The 22,757-nt window shown below is 37.7% G+C and overlaps 1 protein-coding gene across 7 annotated transcripts in view; it reads left to right on the plus strand.

Moving 5' to 3' along the window:
* The window catches only part of TTC3 (tetratricopeptide repeat domain 3), a 68,024-nt gene that overhangs the window by 32,741 nt on the left and 12,526 nt on the right, over positions 1-22,757 (plus strand). For 6 of the 7 annotated variants that reach the window (XM_072846479.1, XM_072846465.1, XM_072846471.1 and 3 more), the window contains exons 18-34: positions 53-190; positions 1,235-1,315; positions 2,032-2,144; positions 4,385-4,511; positions 6,077-6,199; positions 6,397-6,498; positions 7,170-7,262; positions 7,971-8,035; positions 9,443-9,579; positions 11,864-12,178; positions 12,836-13,099; positions 13,543-13,589; positions 15,240-15,296; positions 16,708-16,784; positions 17,553-17,705; positions 18,071-18,977; positions 20,922-20,987. In XM_072846479.1, coding sequence (XP_072702580.1) covers positions 53-190; positions 1,235-1,315; positions 2,032-2,144; positions 4,385-4,511; positions 6,077-6,199; positions 6,397-6,498; positions 7,170-7,262; positions 7,971-8,035; positions 9,443-9,579; positions 11,864-12,178; positions 12,836-13,099; positions 13,543-13,589; positions 15,240-15,296; positions 16,708-16,784; positions 17,553-17,705; positions 18,071-18,977; positions 20,922-20,987 — 2,865 coding nt within the window. The remainder of the gene's footprint in view (positions 1-52; positions 191-1,234; positions 1,316-2,031; positions 2,145-4,384; positions 4,512-6,076; positions 6,200-6,396; positions 6,499-7,169; positions 7,263-7,970; positions 8,036-9,442; positions 9,580-11,863; positions 12,179-12,835; positions 13,100-13,542; positions 13,590-15,239; positions 15,297-16,707; positions 16,785-17,552; positions 17,706-18,070; positions 18,978-20,921; positions 20,988-22,757) is intronic. The other variant, XM_072846482.1, reaches the window with a different exon arrangement.

A 22,757-nucleotide genomic window follows, 5' to 3' on the forward strand; every position in this document is an offset into this window, starting at 1 on the left:
AAAAAAAAAATACTATTTTCTTTTGGACTTACTGTTTTCCTAAATATTTTAGGTGGATTTAACTATGTTGCCAGAAGCAGTTAAATCCCTTGTTCGTGATGGTTATACAGCCTTGATGGACCAGCGGTGTCACAGTGCTGAACAAGCCTTTTCACAATTGTTGAGCATTCTAAATCCTTCAGAATTAAAGGTAAACTGAGAGGAATAACTTAGTTTATTAGGGTAATTGAAGTTTATGCTTTCAATATCATGTTTCATTCTTTCCTTCCACCAAAATAGTCATTATTATTGAATTGTTGCTTGTGATGTTGACTGCAATGCCAAGTATTTCACTGATATGTATGCAAAAAAGCTTACAAATGAGAACAGGATAGTAGCATAGGATGTATTTTTGTAGTGTTCAGCATACATGTGCATTTCTAGATGCAATCTAAAAAATACTTACCAAAATAATATTCTTATAAAGAATAATATAAGATACTCTTATCAAATACCTTATTTGATAAGAAACGACTGTCCATTGTCAGCTTAACCTTTATTCACAATAATGTAGGGTAAAAAGAATTTATATTCTTCAGGTCAAATAACTCTTTGATTGCAAATACTGTGAAATTTTGTGTATATGTATCTAGCCAATCAGCCATTGACCCATTTGTCATCCTAGATTTCTTTTAAATTATTGTACTGTAGTATTAAGTTTTGTCTGACAATGTGCGTGCACATGCGTTGCTGTGTTTCAAGCTCCCATTTTAGTAAGGGCTGATGCAGTGCCAACAACAAGTCTGTCCAAGCAAGTAATGCACCAATCCATCTGGAATTGTGACCTAGTTTATTAGGAAGAAAAAGGATTTTTTTTTGGTGGTGTGTTGTTTTTTGTTTTTTTTAAATAATCTGCTCAATCCTGAACATAAAATACAGCAAAGACACACTGTGCTGCATGAAGTCAACATAGTAAGGCCTGTAGTTATAACGTTTCTAAAAGCAGACGTTTCAGGATGTATCACTCTGAAATATGTAGGGGTGCCAAATGACCAGCAGTAAAGGTGTAGTTAACCTTCACTTTTTATGCTAATTGTAACATAAATCTGGGTAGAGGCTATGATAAGAAGGATGAGAGAAGGGTTTCCTATCTCTGTTGTAGTGAACATCTTCAGTTCACAGTAGACAGTAATGTTCTAGTTACCAGCAAAGTGTTTTTGTGCGTGCTACTACTATAATTTGACTCTATTTGCAGCAAGTGAATCTTCGTATTATTAATTATGTTGTCATCATCTATGGACATGCCACTGCTCTTCTTGGAATAGGACAGCCTGAGGTATGATATTAAGCCACTATTTTGCTTTTATTCAAAATGCTAGTTCAGGTAATTGGTCATCCATTTTTGTCTCTTCTTAACAGACATAAAATGAGTGGGGAAGGAGAGCTTTTGTCACATTTTAGAAAATCATATGGTTTAATATCTGAGACTAGATCTTTAATGGTTTTGGATAAATTAAGCTACCAAATTTCTTTTTAAGCTTTCAAATGAGATTCTTAAATATTAACGAAGTATAGTCAACTGTTTTCCTTCTACTTTGTTGTAATGTGGTTATGCAGTAGTCTTTCCAACACAAATATTCTGCTTCTAAAGCAAGAGAAAGAGAATGCATTTGGTTCTGGAAAATACCAAAACAGATGTGTGGGTTGTTTAGGGTTTTTTTGGGTTGTGGGTTTTTTTTCCCCCTGCAGTGTTTAAAAATATTCAATGTCTTACAATGAATTTTAAAATGTCTGGGTGTTTGTAGCTCAGTGAGCTCCATCATTTAATTTCAATATTTCAGAGGGAACCCATGTTTACAGAATAAGTTTCCTTTTTTAAAAAAGGGAAGGCTTTGTGTGTGATCATAAGGTTGCTCAATTCCCTTTACTGTTTGTCAGACTGATCAAAGAATAGGGCACACTGACCCACTCTTCCTCTGCTTTTTTTGCTCCAGTAAAGTGAAAAGCTTCTGGCAAAGTGTCACATATTTTTGTCTTAAATTTGTTTTGAAGGCATTGACAAAGGCTGAAGACCAGTTTAAGAAAATAATTGAACAGTACCAGGAAGAAAGATTTGGTTGTTTGGCATACTATGGAATTGGAAAAGTATACCTCAGACAAAACAGGTTGGTATAATATAAAGCTTCAATATTTGATACAAAAAATATTTTAATTTGAGAAACCATGTGTGGGGGTTTTTTTAATTATTCTTTGTTAACCACTAAATTCATACATCAGACTGATTTATTACAACTTTAGTGTAATGGAAGCTGCTGAATCGAGTGGAGTCGAGGGCACAGGGATATGACCGACCAGCACACCCCTGCAGTGGAGGAGAGCTCATAGGCATAGGAGAAGGACAAAAAACTATGATCTCAGGGAAAAATGTATCGTAAAGAAAGCTTAACTTATCTCAACACCAGGGAGACTGGAGGGTAACCTTGGTTTTAGATAAGGCAGCTGCACAAGTGAGTCATCAGGTTCCCTGAGACAGATAAAAGAGTGATGTCTTCCTGAGCTAGCCAGACCAACATGGAGAGAGGGGGGGAGTGCATACGTGGCTCAGCAGAACATAAAGTGCAGAAACTGGACAACTAATCAACTTGAGAGCAAAGGGCTTGAGCTGGCTTCAACCCACGTATTCCTGGCGGTATTGCTTCCCAGTGTCCTGACGGTAAGCATATAAAGACCAGTAATGGGAATCATGTTTGTATTGATTCAGCTGTGTATTGCAATTGCTATGTTATGCTTGTGTTGTGATTTCAGTATATCACTGTATTGCTCTACTTAATCAAAATCCCCCGTAACGCCTGTGGTGGGTTGACCTTGGCTGGCTGCCAGACCCTCACCCAGCTGCGCTCCCACTCCCCCTCCTCAACAGGAGAGGGGGAGAAAATAAGATGAAAAAGCCCAGAGTTTGAGATAAAGACAGGGCGATCACTTGCTAAATTACAGTTACAGGTAAAACAGACTCAACTTGAGAAAAAATAATTTAATTTATTGTCTGTTAAAATAGAACTGGGTGGTGGGAAACAAAGTAAAAAAACTAAAATCACCTTCCCCCCACCCCCCTTTATCCCACGCTCGACTTCACTCCCTCATTCCTGACTTGTCTACCTCCTCTTCCCCACAGTGGTACGGGGGCATGGGGAGTGGGGGTTGTGGTCAGTCCATAACAGCTCCTCTCTACCGCTCCTTCCTCCACACACTCCTCCCCTGATGCAGCCTGGGGCCTCTCCATGGGCTGCAGTTCCTTTGGGGCACATCCACCTGCTCTGGCAGGGATCCTCCATGGCCGCAGTGTGGATACCCGCTCCAGCGGGGTGCTCTCCAGGGGCTGCAGGGGAGTCTCTGCTCAGTGCCTGGAGCCCCCTCCTTCTTACCTTGGTGCTTGAAGGGCTGTTTCTCACACTTTTTTTTCCTTACTCCTCACAGCTGTGCAGTATGTTTTGTCCTTTCTTACCCATGCATTCCCTGAGGTGCCACCATCTTGCCCGAGGGGCTTAGCTGTGCCCTGTGGTGGGTTCGTTGGAGCCAGCTGGAACTGGCTGTGTCCAGAACGGGGCAGCCCTGGCCTCTCCTCACAGAGGCCGCCCCTGCAGCACTGGCCCCCACCCTCCCACCCAACCTTGCCGCATAAACCCAATACAATGCCAAATAAATAAGTTTGATATTAAACATTAAACCCTCCTCATATGGAATATCTAAAAGCACCTGGTCAGAGAGTGTTGGACGCTGAGAGGGGATTCGTCCTTCCCACTGCCACAGCATAGCCAGGTGCAGTCTGAGACCCAGGAGGTATCTGTGTCCCAGTCCCACGGATGTGGCTGTTGTTCCCCTTGGCAGTTTTGACCCATAGTGAGGCTGCGTGTGTGTCCCAAAGAGGTGTGTACACACACACACACACGCACATGTGACAACACAGCTGGCCACCCAGACTACCCCAGGCGGAGCAGCTCCCATGTATAGCACTACCTGAACTCATGTAAAATACAAGTACGGGTAGCAGTGTCCTGTGCCTCCTCCCTGGCTGGTCAGGGTTGAAGGTTACTAGTGAACATACGTGTGCCCTCGCTCTCTGGATTGACAAGCACAGCCATGTTCATGGGTCCCTTGAATATCAGTGCAGGCTCTCGTATCTGTGCCTGGACTCTGGGCCCCTTACCCAGGCTGGCTTACTGACTCACACCTTGAGTCTTTTATGCTGAAGAGTCCTTAAACAGATAACTTACTGAACCAGGTGCTCTCTCATTCCACATACAGTTACCATTTTTTTTCCTTGGATCATAAATGAATCATGAAAGTATTACAGGCCATGTAGAAGCTATTCTATATGATCTGAACGTGTACCTGTTTCAAACTTCAGATTTTCAGATGCGCTCGATCAGTTCATGAAATCACAAACAATGGTTAACCACAAGATTGTGCCTGGAGTATTAACTTGGCCTACAACATCTCAGGTCATTGAAGAGACACGAACAGAGAATTTACAGGTATGTTAAAAAAAAAAAAAGGCATAAAACCCTGCTCTGTCAAATGGCCTTTCCAAAAAAAAAAAAAGTTGCCATCCTCCTCGCTGTCTCCTTATTGTCAAGGCCAAAGAAAGATGGGGGGCGAAGGGGAGGTTTGAGCCTGGAGCAGCCAGTGCAACTGCTGCTGCTCATTTTCTAGAGTGTTGTCAGCCCCAAGGCCTGGTCTTTGTAGAGCAGAACTCTTCTTGCGACGACAAATTTGAACACCTGGGAAGCATACTATTTACAGCACAAGGCTCTATGCTTGGGTATTTCTATGTAATAATATGGTTCTAATCTCCAGGTGCTTCATAATGTGTTAACTTATTAGTTGCATGTTACCAAACTTTAAGTAGATGTGAATACTATACACAACGTAATGCTAGAGAGAACCAGTTAAAAATTTGAATTAGCAAAAACATGAAGTTGAAAATTTCAGCAGTGGTGCTATGTTTAAAACCAAATAGGAGAGTTTGACCGTGTAGTTCTTGGTCGATGCAGTGGGACTTGTATGGTAAAATTCCCTGTTTGATTTGAAAAATCTAACTTGTGGTTCTGACACTACAAACTGCTTTCTCACACTGAACAGCTTTTTTTAAATTACTATTGTTATTGTTTTTAAACTATAATTGAGTCACTGTTATTTGTGAAGGGTTTCTGGATAAACCATGCCATGAGAGGCAAGACGCATGAGCTCCTCTGCATGGAGGCAGTTTGACACAGTAGAACATGCTAGGTTATTCAGTGTATGAACTTGGCTATACTATAGTGACCTGTTTCGTTTCTGGTAGAAGCAGCAGTACTATTGTTTCCTAAACAAAAACTGACCTAAAGATTTCTCATAGACCCCCAGCTGACACCACAGTAGTCTGGCCACAGTAATACATCAGTGGTCTGGGACTTCTGGAGAGCAAAATGCAAATATCTGAAAAGCTGTAACTGATGGTCTCTTTGTTTCTAATAATGTTTTATTAATCTGGGCTCAATGCCAATCCTGTGGGACTTGAACTGACTTTACATAAAGCCACTGAAGTGTCTTTACCTCAGACGCTGTTCTTGGAGATCTCACTGGTTGTAGTGGAGGGCCAGGTCTGAGCTGTCCCTGTGAATGTACTTGATCCTGTAATGCAGATCCCAGGTGAGGCACTCCTGAAATGCTGCTCAATGATGGAAATGAGCAGGCGCCCCATTTTCGTCATGTTACCTGAGTAATCTGGCTCATCATTTTGGCAATGGAAAACTTACTGTATTCTCATGTGTTTGGAATTGGTCAGCATGTAAAACCTTGGTTCAAGATAAACCTGCATGCAGGGAAGCTATGAGTACTTAGTTGATAGCAGTTCAGACGAGCTTTTGAATATTTTTGTCATAAAAGGACAATCTTCGATAGCCTTCACTAGAAAAGAGTTATTCTTTTGGTATTACTCATCTGCTGTTCAAAAAGAGATGTGTGGCTCACTGCAGAGTTCCCTAGAAGTTTGTGAGTAGATACTGAATCTTTTCCTGGTTTCTGTGCAATTTGTCTTATACCATTTTGTGTTTCTTAGTTGATTTTAAAGAATTGTATTGAGGAATGCAAGTTCCCTCCAGAACCAGATGCAATTTGTCGATACCAGCAATGCTATGGCCACTCCAAAATCCAAATATATTTTACAGACCCAGACTTTAAGGTAAGTTTTTAGTTTAAAAGGGTTTGGGAAATAAAACTTCATGTTTACCTGTTTTCTGCTCCCTTTCATGTTAGAGCTATCTGGAACACACCATCATATCCTATCTACTGTTAAGTTGTGCACTGTTTTCTGGTTTTTTGTGGTGTGTTTTTTTTTTTTTTTAAAGATGTTAAATTCGTATTATTTCTCAATGTTAGGGTTTTATACGTATTGCTTGCTGTCAGCAATGTAGAGTGGAGTTTCATATCAGCTGTTGGAAAAAGTTGAAAACAACAAACTACAGTGATAAAAATGATAAGGTAAGAGCTGTGTCAGATGATAAGGTAAGAGCTGTGTCAGACAATAAGCATTTTATTTTTTCTTTTTTTAGTCAAGATTATAGCATTCCTTTGTTTTATGGTAAGTGCAGTGCTACAGCTTGATGTTCCACCCGAGTGACAATGGCAAGAAGAGAGACAGGAAAGAGGATTCTCTTGCTAAATTGTCTGACATGCAAGTGTGGGTAAAGCTTGCTGTTGTCTACAGAAGAAAGGCCTGTATGCTTAGCCTATTTATCTTGCATCATTTATGTCCTCCCATATGGAAGTTTTATCCCTTCTACAGTCCTGCTGTTGAAGCAACAGTTCAACATTGAGTAATGTATCACCAGGAAGTATAAAATGAAGGGAAATCCAGGCAGAGTATGAACTCATAAAAGAATATTGTTAAAGTTGACTGTTGAATGTGAAGATGGAGGAGGAGGGGCTTTGCTACAGGGAATAACAGGTATATGCCACAGATCTAGGATCCTTTTGATTTGCAGTTCTTGCCAAGTCAGCTGTCACTTGCTTTCCTCGTCCAGTAAGAGTTTAGGACCATGTTAGCTTTAATTACCTTGGTCACCTCAAATTAAGAAACTGTAATCTGCATAAGAATATAGATTTTGTATGAATTTAAATGTCTTTGTTGTGTGTATCATCTTCTCCTACAGGATTTTCTTCAAGAATTGTGTTTCACTCCTGATTGTACAGGCTTTATTTCAAAAATAGTTATTTTCAGTTCTTCTGGTCTGGTAAAATGTGAAGTAAGTAAATGTTCATACAAAATATGGAAATAATCTTTAAAATATTTACTCTGGTAAAGGAGATAAAGTGAAGATGAGAATATAAATGCAAACGCATAAGAAATATGCTGTTTTAACTACAGAATCTGAGCATTATTTAGGAATATTAATTACCTGTTGTCTTACCGGTTCTTTTGGTGGAGCGGGCATTGCATTATGGTATTGGTTAGAATTGTCATGGATGGGAACTGGAGCTTTGTTTTGTATTTAGCTTGTGCAACATGAAAGGAACTGTTAGTTTAACTTGGAGCTAATCTTGCTAAATGAAATAGTTGTATGGGAAGGGTGCTCTTAGCTTCTACAGAGTCGCAGGAAGATGGATACTTCTTCCCCGAGCAGTATTGGTCTGTGAGAAGCAAAAAAAAAAAAAAGTTTGTAAAGTTTGCTTCCTGCCTGCTGGTAAAGCAAAACAGCCTCCAGTTCTTCCTGACTTTGTGTTACCTTTCAACCTGTGTTTTCTGCGGATAAAGAAGTATCACTATATACCAAGTTGTAGCAGTAGAAGATAATTTTTAGGTAGACCTTCATGAGGCTTATGTAGGCTGCATTATCTCTTTTGTAGTATTACTTTTACTGCTTTCCAAAGCATCAAATGTTCCTGGGTTTTGAATACAGCAATGTTGCATTGTAACCCAAATTTAATTGATATGGTGTTACTTATTTTGATAGTTTGAACAAAAAATCACAAAAACCAAGGAACCACCAAGAGCCAGTATTAAACAGAAATGTTCAAGGTAAGCTCTCTACTGTTTAAAACTAAGTTGAATCAATTTGAGAACAAAACATTTTTCTCTAGGATTGGTTTTCATGCCTTTTTAAGAACTGCTAAAATACCACAAATACTTTGGAAAGCTATTCTTGCCCTTTGCCTCCGATAAACTGAAAAGTCTGGTAAAAGATGTTATGATCCAATTTTAAAAGCATTTAAATTAACTTGTAAAAGAAGATACAGATTTATAATGAGCACAGGAGACATTGACTGGTATTGCTGAATAAATTATTGGTAGCTTTCTAGTGGTCATACAGTTCTCTAAAAACAACATTTTCAGTTTGGCCGCAGGAAACTGTTTTCAGATATACAGGATATGAGTTGATGCAAATCTGATTTCCCACACCTCTGTATCGAGGGATAAATTGTCCATTGCACCATTGACTTCCCAGCGATTTGAACCAATAGTTTTTGAATATAAATTGCTGCAGTCATCTTGAAGTCTTTATACCTGAAACCTAATTTCATTGTGAAACCTGTGGGTAGGGAAGTAACGTGTCATTTGGGGAAAGTGTGATTTGGAGGCTTTGTGCAGAACTTGAGGACTGTTTCTTTACTTTTGCTCTCCATACATGTCTTTCATTTGTGCTAAGATACTTAACAATTGGAATGCTGAAAGAATGGGTCTCTGTTATTCTTCTTAATGGATTGAGTTTCTCAATTACACTTGACTTTCACTGCATATGTATCTAGATTAGAATACCAGCTCTATTTTCAGTCTGAGAATGCAAGCATCATTCTATTCCTTCCCTTTGCTAGAGGGAAGAAACTCAGCAAGATTTTTAGCGAGAGGTATCACTGTGTGGCATAAGTTCAACACCACTGTTCCACAGAATTTACTATCTAGCCAACTTTGTATGAATGTTTAGAAAGTGTAAATAAAAACTGTATATTATGGTGCTACTTCTGTTGTTGATGCATGTACCTTTGGCATAACTGAGCTTATGCTTTTTGGTCAAGTAAGGTTATAAATAATGAGGAATCATACTGTGAGAATGAACAAAATTGATTTTTAAAAGTTAAGGAAATCAAATGTTAATATTTGGTTCAAAATGCTGAGTTATAAGTTAAGAAAAATCTGATAATATTTACGTTAATCCTAATTCAGACATCATTAATGGGAGTAAAAATTATTGCATCTTGCGTATATTGTTACACTTTACATACTTGATCTTTATGAAATTTTAATGAAATTTTGTGGTCTCAACTTCTAAATGAAAACTAGCTTTATTATATTTGTCGTTTTCAGCATAATATTTTATAGTAGAATGAAGCTTATAGCTATTGTAAGACATGAAAAATAACTGAGATTTGCCTAACTCCTTTTGCAACTTAACTAACATTAGGCTCGCTGCTTAATTGCTTTTTTCAGTCTTAGGAAGTTAAAAATGAAACAAGAAAAAAAATTACGAAGAAAACGTGCACGAGAAGAGGCACAGAATTCTGCTAAAAAGAAAATAGAAGAAAATCAGATGGGAAACGAACCATCTCAATACAGTGATCACAGTGGTATGTGGAAGTATAGATTATTGTTCTAAGTTATCATGAGGTAGCATAATTAGCATTCTGAATGTCCGAAGTCAAATTATAGCAGAATACTAATATTGAACATAATCCCCCCCTTAAAGACTTGCATTTTTACTTAAGATTACTTTTATTTCAGTTCTGTGTTTAATTTCTAAATAACTGTAAGATGTTAGTGTATGGTTAAGTTCCTTGTCGATAAACCTTTATGCTTGCTTCATTGGTTCATGAAGAAGTAGCCTGAAGAGGGCACAAGCTCAAATTCCAAGTTAATCTATTTAAAAGGGGTTTCAGAAAAAGCTTTATGCCCAACAAGTTAGGACACTGCTACAGAAAAAAAAAAAAAACAAACAACAACTGCATCTCAGATAAAGAATGAACGATATCCTAACTGCAGAAACTGCAGTGACTTGAAAAGTATATTTTGGAGGATTGGGGAAAATAAAATACTTCAGCCTGTAAGTATGTAGTCACTTAATGCTTCAGCTTTTGTGTTCCAGTTACGTTGGTCTGCAGCATTCTGTATTTCAGAGGTGTGAACTTCCACTGCATTTTGTATTAGGGCAAGCTACAGTCCAAAGAAAAATGGGTGATTTATTTTTTTTCTTTTTAAATTTTTGTCTGTATTATTAACTTTAAAATAGTGCTCATGTTAATTTCCTTGTAGAATTTCATATTAAATACTTTGAGGGCACTTTTTTATCCACTACGTGCCATAGTTGGAGTTCTCCAGAACTCTGTTGCCTGTTCAATGGCATATCCTGGCACTTCCTCTTTAAAAAGCTCTCAGGTGCTCATCTTTTTAGGGTTTTTTTTCTTAACCATTTTGTTTGAGATTAGTCCCTTCCATTCGCACCATAGATTACTATTTTTGCTTCCATGTGGCTTTCTAAAGTCACATTCAATTGACTTTGTGTTGGGTTTGGTTTTTTTTTTTACATCTAGGCTATCTCCTTTCCTATGGCTTCTCTTTAGTTCTGGTCCTTGCATCCACTGCAGGTCACTCAGTTACATATATGTGACTTGACTGTCCTAAATGCCCTTAAAACTTCTAAGAACTAAAAATGCCTTTGGTGTGACAAAAACACTCACGCTGAAGTACTGTAGGTAAAAGTTGGGACACTGATGCAGGAATATGTCAACACCAAGCAATTTAACAAAGTTCTGCAAAAATCTGTGCGTTGGTGTTGGCCAACCTTTTTAATTTGTCCTGAGTTAATTCCGTAGTAAAATTGAAGTCTTGTATGTCTCTGGAGACAAGCTATCTGTTACCCTGTTTTTTCACTTGGGGAAATTTTGTAAGGAAATCTTTCAAAAAACCATCTAATTTAATCTCCCAAGCTGTCTGAGAGGTTGAGAGGCCAATTTCAGGGGAGAGATAGATCACAAAGGGTTTTTTATTTTGTTTTTAGCAGCCATAGCTACCTTTAAATAAGAACAAATCTGCTTGTAAATTGGAGAGGAATGCAAGTGAGAGGAGCACTTGTTTGTATGCACATTTGTAAGATACAGAGGTTTTTAAATGTAGACTCCTGCAGGATAAACTTAGGCATGGCTTATACCTGTAGAGTTCATTAAATCTGTTAGTATGCTTGGAACTGTTTGTGTTACAATGCTTAATTATTCTAGGTGTAATATGTAGTGCTTTGTTTTTAAAAAATTATTTTCAGATCTACATCTTTTGACTATAGTTACTGTCGGTTAAGCTCTGAAAGTGGCATTCAATAAGTGTGTGGTCTTGAAGAATAATGAAAGCCTGAAGGCTGGTATGAGCCAGTAATCTTTTTCACCCTTGTTCCACAAAGAACCAGTGGCAGCGTCAGGGTAAAGGTCTGCTACTAGGTGTATGCTTGAGCATTCAGAAGAGTGCCTTTGCTCTGGGAACTGATGCCTGGGGGAGTTCTGTCTCTGCATCAGGCCTGGCATGCAGCCCAGACAGATAAATCTGTGTAAACAATTGCTTGAAGCTACTATTACTGGCAGGTACTTTTTTCTTTTTTTTTTTTTTTTTCTTTCTGAAATCTAGTTAAGGTGCTAAGGATTGTTTCTTTGTGTAAACCAAACTTAAACCAATGTTGTGTCAAATTCATAATGCTAAGGCTAGTTTATATGGAAAGTTATATATTCTGTAATTTTCAGTGTTGTCATAAAGCAAATAATTAAAACCACCACTTAGTCCAAATTATCTGTACTTGAAAGTTGATGTTTTTAATTGTGGTAAACAGACATGAAATCTTGTTTTGTTTGGTTTTTTTAAATCCCATTATAGGTTATGTTCAGGACTTATATGCTGGTGATCGAGTCCTGCAGCATATCAGTCGAAATGCTGAGCAAATAAAAACAGCCATTCGCGATGCTTCCAAGCTATTAAAGGAATTACTTTCATGGTTTGTAATCAGTGAGGAGGATTACACGTCGTATTCCAAAACTAGCAGCATGTCACATGAAGTGATGGAGCAGCTCATCAGTTACTTAATTCAGAAAAAAAACAGAGTAAAAACAAGGGGTTTTATCCATGTGCTGAGTGAACTGGAAGAAGTGGATCCCAAATTACACAAGTGGCTGAAACATCTTAACAACTTGGGTAGGCTATATGTTTATGTAATAGCAGAAGACCTTACCCTGTCATAATTGTTCAGTTTACAGATGAAAAGATAACCTCCCTATTTTCCAGTCTTGTTTTCTTAACTTTAAATGGTAAAGTAAAGCCTTCCTCTTTTTCATTTACTTGATTCTTAGCCAGGATTTCTAGAGAAGAAAGTATGACCATTGGCAACACAGGAACAACCTCTCTCATCTCTGCAAGTAAAGCATTCTAATGTGGGCAGGGGTTCGTCTGTGTAGAAAAGAGAAAATTGAACAGTTGTTTTTTTTTTTTAATGTCTTTAAATTCCAGAATAGGCTTAAATTATAATATTTGTATAAATAATAAGATGCCAAAACTTTGGACAAGATTTGGGTTCTTAATTCTATTCTGTTGCATCCATGTCCTTTAAGGAATTTATATAGATTTATTATACAAATAGTAATTTGGTATTGACTAAGAGTAAAATTTATATAAACTCCATTTATCATTTTTGTTTGCATTTTCAAGATACAAAAGGTTTTACATAATCTGTTTCAGCTACTGTATATTTAATTTCTTAGAACAAACTGTTCCTCTTTGAAGAGGAATATCACCCTGTAAGCACTAAAACTCTGAAGCTGGAAAGAAATGTTGTTTTTTCTTCATTTCTTTTAGGTCTGACAGCTACAAAGAACTTTCTCCTTCAATATGGACAACTGTTAAAAGAGCTTGATCTTTCTATTTTAACCACACTCTGGAATGAGAAGTATGGTAGTAAATTTGACTATGTGACAACTAGTTCTGAAGACAAAGAAATTCATGATTATTTCTTAAAACCACCCCTAGAGAAAACCCGTTGTTTTATATGGCTGTTAGAAGACAACAGAGAAAATTTTCCATTTCTTCATCAAGCTTTAGATGAATTCTTTGATAAAATGGGTAAGTATGCAAAGGTCGTCATTCTTACAAGCACTGAATTTTGTATGTTTTTACACGACATTTGATGGGCTCTGTAAAAGGCTGAAACCTCAGCAAACTACTAACGGCCTCATTATATGGGATCTTCTATGTTCAGTGCTTAAAAGGCAACATGGCCTCAAAAGGCAAGCCACCCTTTTTTAGGTTACATTCTGCTATTTTGATTCATGTGCCACAACCAGCACGTGAGTTTACCTTTATGCATATATGTTGTCCAACCAAAATAAGTATTTATCTTTCAGTTTAAGCATAAAGGTTCTGCAACTACAGTCTTTGAGATGCTTTGGTGGTATTTGGTAAAGGATTATAATAATTATTACTATAATTTTATAGCTCACAATTGTAAGTTACATAAAATGCTACTATTTCTGTTTACGGATGTGACTTTGTTATTGTTTCAACAGATGACCCTACTATTATATTAAAGAAGCAGGGAAATGAAAATATACCGGTAAGTGAACTTAATGTCTATTTGGTATAAGCACAGAAACAAGTATGAGTGTGGTGTTTTAAAAATGTGCAAAAGTGGATAGAGACGTTCATCTCTTGGTTTATTTTACATCATTATCCTTCAGACCTGATTAGAGATTTATTCTTTTGTTTTATCTTCTCCCCCTACCCCCACTTTTCTAAAGCATTTGAAGACTGCGTACCATTTTTCCTAAACTTCCGTCAGTAAAATACTCTTTAGCTAAAACACAGACCAACAAGGTACCTTTTAGATTGTGAGCATTTCAAGGATGCAGATGAGGAGGTTGTAGTGAAAGCAGATGAGGGTACACTGATGTGCCATACCACCTCCTTTGCATAGGAAAAATAAGGCAAATAAGGTGCATGGGAATAGCATTTACCTATTACCTGATAACAGCAGTTTGGTGTTAACTTTAAAAAGTCTTTTGAATAGTATCATTGGGGAATTTAAAAAAAAGTGTCTGATTTACAAACAGAGAGACTTTTCCTAACTGCTGTATCTGCATATATACCATGACAACTGAACTTGACGCGTGATTCTTCCTTGAGTGTGCTTAATGTGAATCTGCATCATTTTGGACACTAATTGTACCGCATGTTTTACAGTCCAAAGCAACACATGGGAAGGTAGTGTAACCCAGCTTTACCTTCAGATGTCATTAAATTGTAAGGCTAGGAATTTGATGCTTGTTCCGCTAATAAGCAAAGTAAATTTGAAGTGAGTTAGACATACTTTGCGTTTGTTCATTACAATTTGTAGATACTTTTCAGATTCAACCCATAAGTCTTAAACTGTACATAATTCTGAATCACTTTTTGATTAGTATCTTAATTAAAATCCATTTTAATTGGCAGAAGTATATTATGTATTTTGGTTAATTATATGTTTGAGGTACACTCATTGAAAATTATTCTAGCCTGCAGATAAATTTATCTGCACAAAAACAAGATTTACTTTTGATACAGAATAAATCTTGAGAGTTAATTAATTAATATACATCGTAATAACATGTGAAATCCTTTGCCTTTTAATTTCATGAATTGGAAATCCGAGAATGAAATGAAAGCCATTATAATAAAACTACTTCTGTTTCAGTGTTACTTAGATGCTAAAATAAACTGTTAGTAAGTTACTGTGAGTAGAGTTATGTTAATCTATAATCACAGTTCTATTAAAAATTGAAGATGCATTAGTTCCTTCGTCATGGCATAGCTTAGAAAATTGAAGTGACCAGAACATTCTGTTTGCTTCTTGTTCCCCGAACAAAACTGTGTTGTGTTGGATGTCACAGCTGCTTAAATATGCAATTTCAGCTATAAGTAATGAGTAAGCATCTGAAATACTAAAATGATAGAATATAATTTTAAAAAAATCAATGTTCTGTGTGTTTAAAGAGGAAAATGATGAAAAGGAACAAAATGGATAGAGTCTTGCAAAGCTCTGTTTCTTTTTGTGTTTTCCATCTGGGGATGGAGTGGAGAGGAGGGAAGATTGCATGCTTAACCTTGTCTGGTCAAACCAGAATGAGAATTTGAATATGAAAGTTTTTAAAATTTACATACTGGTTTTGGAAATGCATCATAATTTTATTCTAATGAAAACAACAGTGACTTTATTTTTCTGTTTCAGACTAATGGTATCAAAGTTAAAAACAAAAACAGGAAGAAGAACTCAAAAGACTCAAGGGTCAGTAACTTTTTAGCTGCTTACTACAAATAGGTTTTTTAGAACTGCTGGCATTCGGATGTATAGAGGCTGTTTTCCTGAATACTTTGTGGAGACTCATTCTTGAAGTCGTTTTTCCTGAAGTAAAATAATGCTGTTAAGACTAAATTAATACAGTTTTGTTTTTTTAAAATATGAATTTGTCAGTATAAAATGTATTTCTAAACTTGAAAAAAAAGTTATTTGTGGATAACTCTGGCTCTGACTGGATACCAATATGTTCAGTCTATCCACTGCCTTCATTCTGAATGCCTGCTTTGACCTTAATTTCTCATATGGGAAAATGTAAAAAACACCTGTGAATACAGTACACTGACTGCACTATGTAATTAATACTTTATGCTCCATTTCTTTTTGCACTGATAAATAGCAAAGTTGGAGAAGGACACTTTACCACTCATTTTGAGAAAGAAAAGTGTGTCCTGACACCTCATGAAATAGATCTGAAATGGTCTTTAACTGTCTTTTCTGATAATTTTTACGGGCATGTCAGTGACTGAAGATACAAGTGTTCCATTTATTGCTCAGAAAAATGTTATTAGCTGTTCAGTATTTTATACATTTTGCTAGGAGTAATATCCTACCTGAAACTTCTATTGTCTTTTGTCCTGCTTTTCTAGGATTTTGCTTTATTGAAAGCCTCAGATACAGTCGTCTTTGTTTCTTCCATGCCCCCACCTTTTTATAATTTTACTAGAATTTCAAGAGTAAACTTAAGATTTTTTTCCTATTCTCATCAGCTAGGCTTTTCTTTTTCCAGCTTGGATGCATTTATATAAGTCTACGTATTTCTAAAGTTATTAGATAACAAATATTAAAAGACAACTAAAACATTTGTAATGGTGAACATAAGAATAACAGGTGACATATTAAAACCATGTGGAACTAGGGATAACTCAGACTTACTTGTAGTAAAATAATTAAAGCTTGAAGGCTCTCAAATGTAAAGGAAGAGATTCCTAGAAAGTCAGTGGCAAGAAGTTATACAAAAGTCTTAACAAAGTGAAGCTGTAGTGTTGTTTGGTTTGTTTTAATTCAAACTCAGTGAAAAATCAGGCACATCTAGGATTTTGATGAAATTGGTAAAAAAAGAGGGAGGTTGGGCTGAATATTCCAGTTTTTTTTCTGAATATCCCGATTTCTTTTTCCAAAATAAGTTCTGAAGAAGAAATTAATAATTTTAAATTAGGAACTTTCTCAATATGGCTTAGTACTGATAATTATACTTAAAAGTTTTGCGGTTCATAATATGGCATCTGAACGTGATAAAGTTACAGAACAAGGTTCAGTGTAAATAAGTCACTCATAGTTTTTACAGTGGATCATTTTGCATAGACTTTTGTGAGATAAAAAATAATCTGTTTTTAATTAGTCTATTTTAGTATTATCCAGTGGAGTTAGTACAGCACCACGAGAAGAAGAAAAAATATTTATAGAAGAAAATACGTTGTAAGTACCATCATGCATCTTTGCTTTTATTGGCCAAACTTCAAAGTGCTTTGCAGGTACTGCAGAAGACAGTCTTAGAAACATGAAGTCTGGGTTAACATCTAAGTGGTTTTGATATGTGCTTGTGTAGAGCCATTACTTCTCTGCTTCCAGGACCAGTGTAAGGGGTATTAGAATTTTAAAGATCTTAACAATGTAGGAAGTAACCAAATGGTTGCCAGGCTGCAGCCCAATACATGTTCTAGGCCAAAAGCTATTCTTCCAAGTAAGATCTTACTTGCTTCGTGTTCCATTTTAAGGTAGCAAGAAATTAGTTGATAAATTTGTTACATACTCCATCAGTCACAACTGAACTTTGCCATCCGCACCATATCAAGCAGGTTGTGATGTTGAATTGAGATAATCTGTAGTGCATTGCTCAGAATTTGTGTGTTAATCAGAAGTCAAAGTCTTGTATTCACATCTATATTTGCTCTTGCTTATAGATGTGAAAGCTGCTAGGCAAGAGCTAGGCCTTATTATTATCAGCTGGTAGCAAGTTAGTTAATAAGTTTAATGGTTATGTACTTTGGGGATAGTGTTTATTCTCCTTGTTAGAAAACAGTTTGCTATTGGGGTATATTTTTAGCACTATGTAGTTACCACACAGTATGCTGTTTTCAGTATATGTGAAAAATACAATTTTTTTCAGAGACAAGAATTATTGCTCATATGCACTATTTATTTCTTTCTTCTCTCTCTCTTTTTTTTTTTTTTTAAATGCTACAGAGATTTTACAAATTCTTATGAACCATTTGTAATCCCAGAATATCTTCGGGGGCAACTAGAGGAATTTGAAGCTCTCTGTGACGTTTCAAATAGTAACAGTTATCAAAGACTTTTGGATAATAACCCAGATCAAACCTGTGAGAGCTTATATGAGTATGTATACATTTCTGTGCTTAGCAGTTTAAAGGGTTTAATATTACTTCATAATTTTTATAACATATTGTATTAAGTCCAGAATTTGAGTCCTGGTATTCTGGTATATGTAGGTATATACATAAAGGTACGTACTAACGCTTTGAAATAGTTGCATGTTTTCAGTGAGACGTGGACAAGCAAGAGTATTACAGAAAAATTTTATACGTAGCTAGAACACCATCTTCCAAATGATTGCTCTTCACTAGTTCTAGAGGTTCTTTGCTTTTAAGTATTACTGTGAAAATATAATGTGAAATATGATTTTTAGAATTACATGAAAAAATTTTGATTAATAATGACAAGTCTTTTTTTCTTTTTTTAAGATATTTCTCTCAAATCTTGGAAGAACATGGCCCTTTGAAAATTAATAATAAATTACTAGTTGGGGAGTATGAACATTTCCCTGAAGAAGCTCGAAAGATTGTAGAAGATGAAGGTGGCCTGAAATCTTTTCTTCTGAAATCCCTTCGTTTCATTATGGTGGATAATCTTATTGGCTTAAGAAAGCATGCAGCTCTTATTAAAGAAAATACAAACAGAAATGAGACTGGAGATAAAGAAGAAAATGGTATAGTCTGTGATGTGCAAGAAAATGCTTCCCAGAACAAGCTACAGTTAAATCCAGCTGCTAAGGAATTCAAACCGCTGTCTTATTCTAAGCAACCCCATATATCAACATCTACTGACTTAACAGTAGTAAGTTATGAGACTCCACAATATTTGCCCTGGTCTTTTCCTACTTCATGTAAATTGGTAGGTTCTTTGCGTAGTCAGAATGTTGATACCATAGAAAATGAGTCGTCATTTTCAGACATTTTACTAAAGTGCTTTGATTCTAAAAATCACGGTATATTTTTGCCTCAGACTTCCTGGGCTTATCAATATGAAAGAATATTGCCAGTACCTTCTCAAACGCCTCCCATTTCAAATGTTGCCAAGCAACCCCATTATATTTATGCTGATCATGTAGCTCATCGGGATAATGACGAATCAGCAATTTCAGATGGAAAATACATCTTCAGCAGTTTTATACCAACTGAAATACAAACGTATGAAGACCCTCAGTGCCAACTGGAGAACTCGGATAACACATTTTACGAAGACAATTTTGCTGTTGCAAATAGTACAAATGAAGCTGAATGTGGTATGCAGGTTATTAAGACAGAAAAAGAAAGCAGAGGTATACCTCTAATGAAAAACAATCCTCATACAAGGATGATAGCTGTTCAGGTAAGAAATTAAAATGGAACAGTTATTTGAGAGCTTTTAAGTCATAAATGACAGTGTTGAGCACTGGGAAGTGCAACTCCTTTTTGAATGATTTCTTTATGACTTCCCAAAGGGTCAAATGTTGTATAAAGTTTCAAGAGCAAATACTCAAGTAATACGTCCAGCCACCCAAATGTAAGGGATCTTAAAAGTAGTATTTAGCATTCTGTAGTACTTACCTCCCCAAAAAAGGCCATGAGTTGCAAGATACTAAGGTGTTTATCAGACAGGGAACTTCCTTAGAACTTGCAGTTTAAGTTGCTGACACATTCTACAACTACTCATGTTTTTCATTTGTAATTCTTGAAAGAGATAGTCACTGAATTTTGTTCTGCCTAAAATTTTCACAGATTTTTTGACCCAGGGTCAAAGGAGGGAACTGGTGCACATCAGTTTAAACTTCGTTTTAGAGGTCAAGGAAAGTCCTTCTGTGTCATCATTTTTCTTTTTTGTAATTAGTTCAGTGATTTGTTTTAACTTCACAATAGTTGAGGATTTAGATAATTTGTACATTCTAACAATTGCTGGCTGATGCTTCCCTCATGGTCTTACAGCGGCAGGCCAGCTGTAGGGTGAGTTCAGGGGGCAAACTCCCTCGCGTTTCCTTTTCCCTCCTGAAGTAAAAAAACCTGAAAGTTTTGTCCAATAGACAGAGAAAGCATTGCTGAACACCCAGAAGGAGGCAGGGCATGCAGCTGAAAAGAGGAGGGTCTGGAGCATCACTCTCTAATGGTACCCCAGAGTTAGATCAGCATACACCACTCATGAAAACACACTTCAAGTAACAGAGGGAGACAATGGTCATATCCACATTTGTTACAGAAAACATTCTGGATTAAGATGCTGGGTTTTCAGAGTTATGGATATGGCAGTTTCACGCATCCATTTATGAGAGATTATCCAATGTGCTAGAGGGACTGCTGGGGAGGAGTTCCTCATCTTCATTTGTTTCTTGTCATTAAGGGAGGAGTAGCTGTTTGTAGCTGTAAGATAAATAGCTGTCTTTTTATTATTGCTTTCTAGATTAGGAAAATGTTAACATGTTTTTTTTTCAAACTTGTTTTGTGTACAAAACTTTTCTTCACTTTAAATCTTTCCTGAGCAGTTGCTGAAAGTTGTTTTCCCATCAGTCTTGGGACATGAATTTCGTCACTTGGCTGACTGGTCTTTTAAGATGGGATTTCTGTTTGGTTCTTGAACACATGCAACAAAGAGATAACAGAAGAGGCAACAGTTTTCAATTTAGTGAATTCTGGTTAGCAGAGATCAAAAAAGCGCTAGGCAACAGATATGTTTCTGTTTGCAAAAGTGTGGTAGAGCAAGGCATTTAACATTATCTGACTATGATTTTTAATAGCCTATTAGAATGGCAACATCATCAACTGGATCTTTAATATGTTGCATCATTAGATTTTAAACTTCTTCAGTTCTTTCAGTAAGTCCTTGATGGGTGGTATTAGAGGAAAACAAGCAGGGACTCTGAAGGTCATTGAGTCTAGTCCCTTCTAAGTAGAGGCACTTATGTAGTAGATCTTGAGTTTAGGAGGAGCCACAAAACACAGCTCCTCAGTGAGCTGTCGGACGCTGGTTTTGCAAGTCTTAAGTTTTCAGACATTTAGAGCACAGCTGTATTTAAAGACTCTGAGAACTGTTCTTAATGTAAATGCTTCATGGTCAATTAAACTAGGCAAAGATCACGACAAAAACCAGTTCATTAAAGACTGAAGTCCATTTCAGAAACACTTGCATAGTGTCTTTTTACATTCTAGATAGACCTACTTCATAATGTAGTTGGATTTGTAAAATTGTAGGTTAGGTACAAAAGCTCCAAGACAGAGCTGGCCTACTAGTTGCATGTATAATCTGGAAAGGTTTTTAATCAATTAACGATTCTTTGTATTCTAGGTAAATCGTGAAGTAGCTGATAGGGAAACTAATACTTTGCCTTTTCATCCGTTTGAAATGCAACAAGTAAGTTAACTGCATATTTGTTTATATTTCTCATGAAGAAGGTTAAAGGAATGCCCATTTAGTAGTATTTTGGTTGGTTTGGTTGTGTGTGTGGTTTGTGGTATTTTGTTTGTTTGGTTTGGTTTTTTTTGTTGTTGGGGGCTTTTTTTTTTTTTTGGAGGAGGTGTGTGTCCCCCTTTCATGTGTGTCTCCCCCCCATCCAAGCTCCTTGGCAGGAGTTTGCCAAGTCAACGTCCATCATTTATTAGCAGTCCTGGTTAACAGGGGAGGTCCCAGATGACTGGAGGCTTGCCAGTGTGGTGCCCATCTACAAGAAGGGCCAGAAGGAGGACCTGGGGAACTACAGGCCTGTCAGCCTCACCTCGGTGCCAGGGAAGATTATGGAGCGGTTCATCTTGAGTGCGCTCAACAGGCATGTGCAGGTCAACCAGGGGATCAGGCCCAACCAGCATGGGTTCATGAAAGGCAGGTCCTGCTTGACCAACCTGATCTTCTATGACAAGGTGACCTGCTTAGTGGATGAGGGAAAGGTTGTAGATGTTGTCTACCTGGACTTTAGTAAAGCCTTTGACACTCCCACAGCATTCTCCTGGAGAAGCTGGTGGCTCCTGGCTTAGGCGGGTGTACTCTTCGCTGGGTAAAAAACTGTCTGGATGGCTGAGCCCAGGGAGTTGTGGTGAATGGAGTTAAATCCAGTTGGCGGCTGGTCACAAGTGGTGTTCCCCAGGGCTCAGTATTGGGGCCAGTTCTGTTTAACGTCTTTATCAATGATCTGGACAAGGGGATCGAGTGCACCGGCAGTAAGTTTGTAGACAACACCAAGTTGGGCGGGAGTGTTGATCTGCTTGAGGGTAGCAAGGCTCTGCAGAGGGATCTGGACAGGCTGGATCGATGGGCCAAGGCCAATTGTATGAGGTTTAACAAGGCGAAGTGCTGGGTCCTGCACTTGTCACAACAACCCCATGCAACGCTACAGGCTTGGGGAAGAGTGGCTGGAAAGCTGCTCAACGGAAAAGGACCGGGGAGTGTTGGTTGACAGCTGCCTGAATATGAGCCAGCAGTGTGCCCAGGTGGCCAAGAAAGCCAATGGCATCCTGGCTTGTATCAGAAATAGTGTGGCCAGCAGGAGTAGGGAAGTGATCGTGCCCCTGTACTCGGCACTGATGAGGCCGCACCTCGAATACTGTGTTCAGTTTTGCGCCCCTCGCTACAAGAAAGACATTGAGGTGCTGGAGCGTGTCCAGAGAAGGGCAACAAAGCTGGTGAAGGGTCTGGAGAACAAGTCTTGTGAGGAGCGGCTGAGGGAACTGGGGTTGTTTAGCCTGGAGAAAAGGAGGCTGAGGGGAGACCTTATCGCTCTCTACAACTCCCTGAAAGGAGGTTGTAGTGAGGTGAGGGTCGGTCTCTTCTCCCAAGTAACTAGCAATAGGACGAGAGGAAATGGCATCAAGTTGCGTCAGGAGGGGTTTAGATTGGGTATTAGGAAAAATTTCTTTACTGAAAGGGTGGTCAAGCATTGGAACAGGCTGCCCAGTGAAGTGGTGGAGTCACCATCCCTGGAGGAGTTCAAACAACTTGTAGATGTGGCACTTCAGGACATGGTTTAGTAGGCATGGAGGTGTTGGGTTGACGGTTGGACTAGATGATCCGAGAGCTATTTTCCAACCTTAATGATTCTATGTTGGGCTGTAGTCTGTGATGTTGTTCTTGGAAACTTCTCGTAGGCTCACAACAAGGAGGTTTTGGAGCTTTGTTCTGTAGCTATTCAAA

The sequence above is a fragment of the Ciconia boyciana genome, chromosome 1 (genome assembly GCF_034638445.1).
Source record: "Ciconia boyciana chromosome 1, ASM3463844v1, whole genome shotgun sequence".
Lineage (NCBI taxonomy): Eukaryota > Metazoa > Chordata > Aves > Ciconiiformes > Ciconiidae > Ciconia > Ciconia boyciana.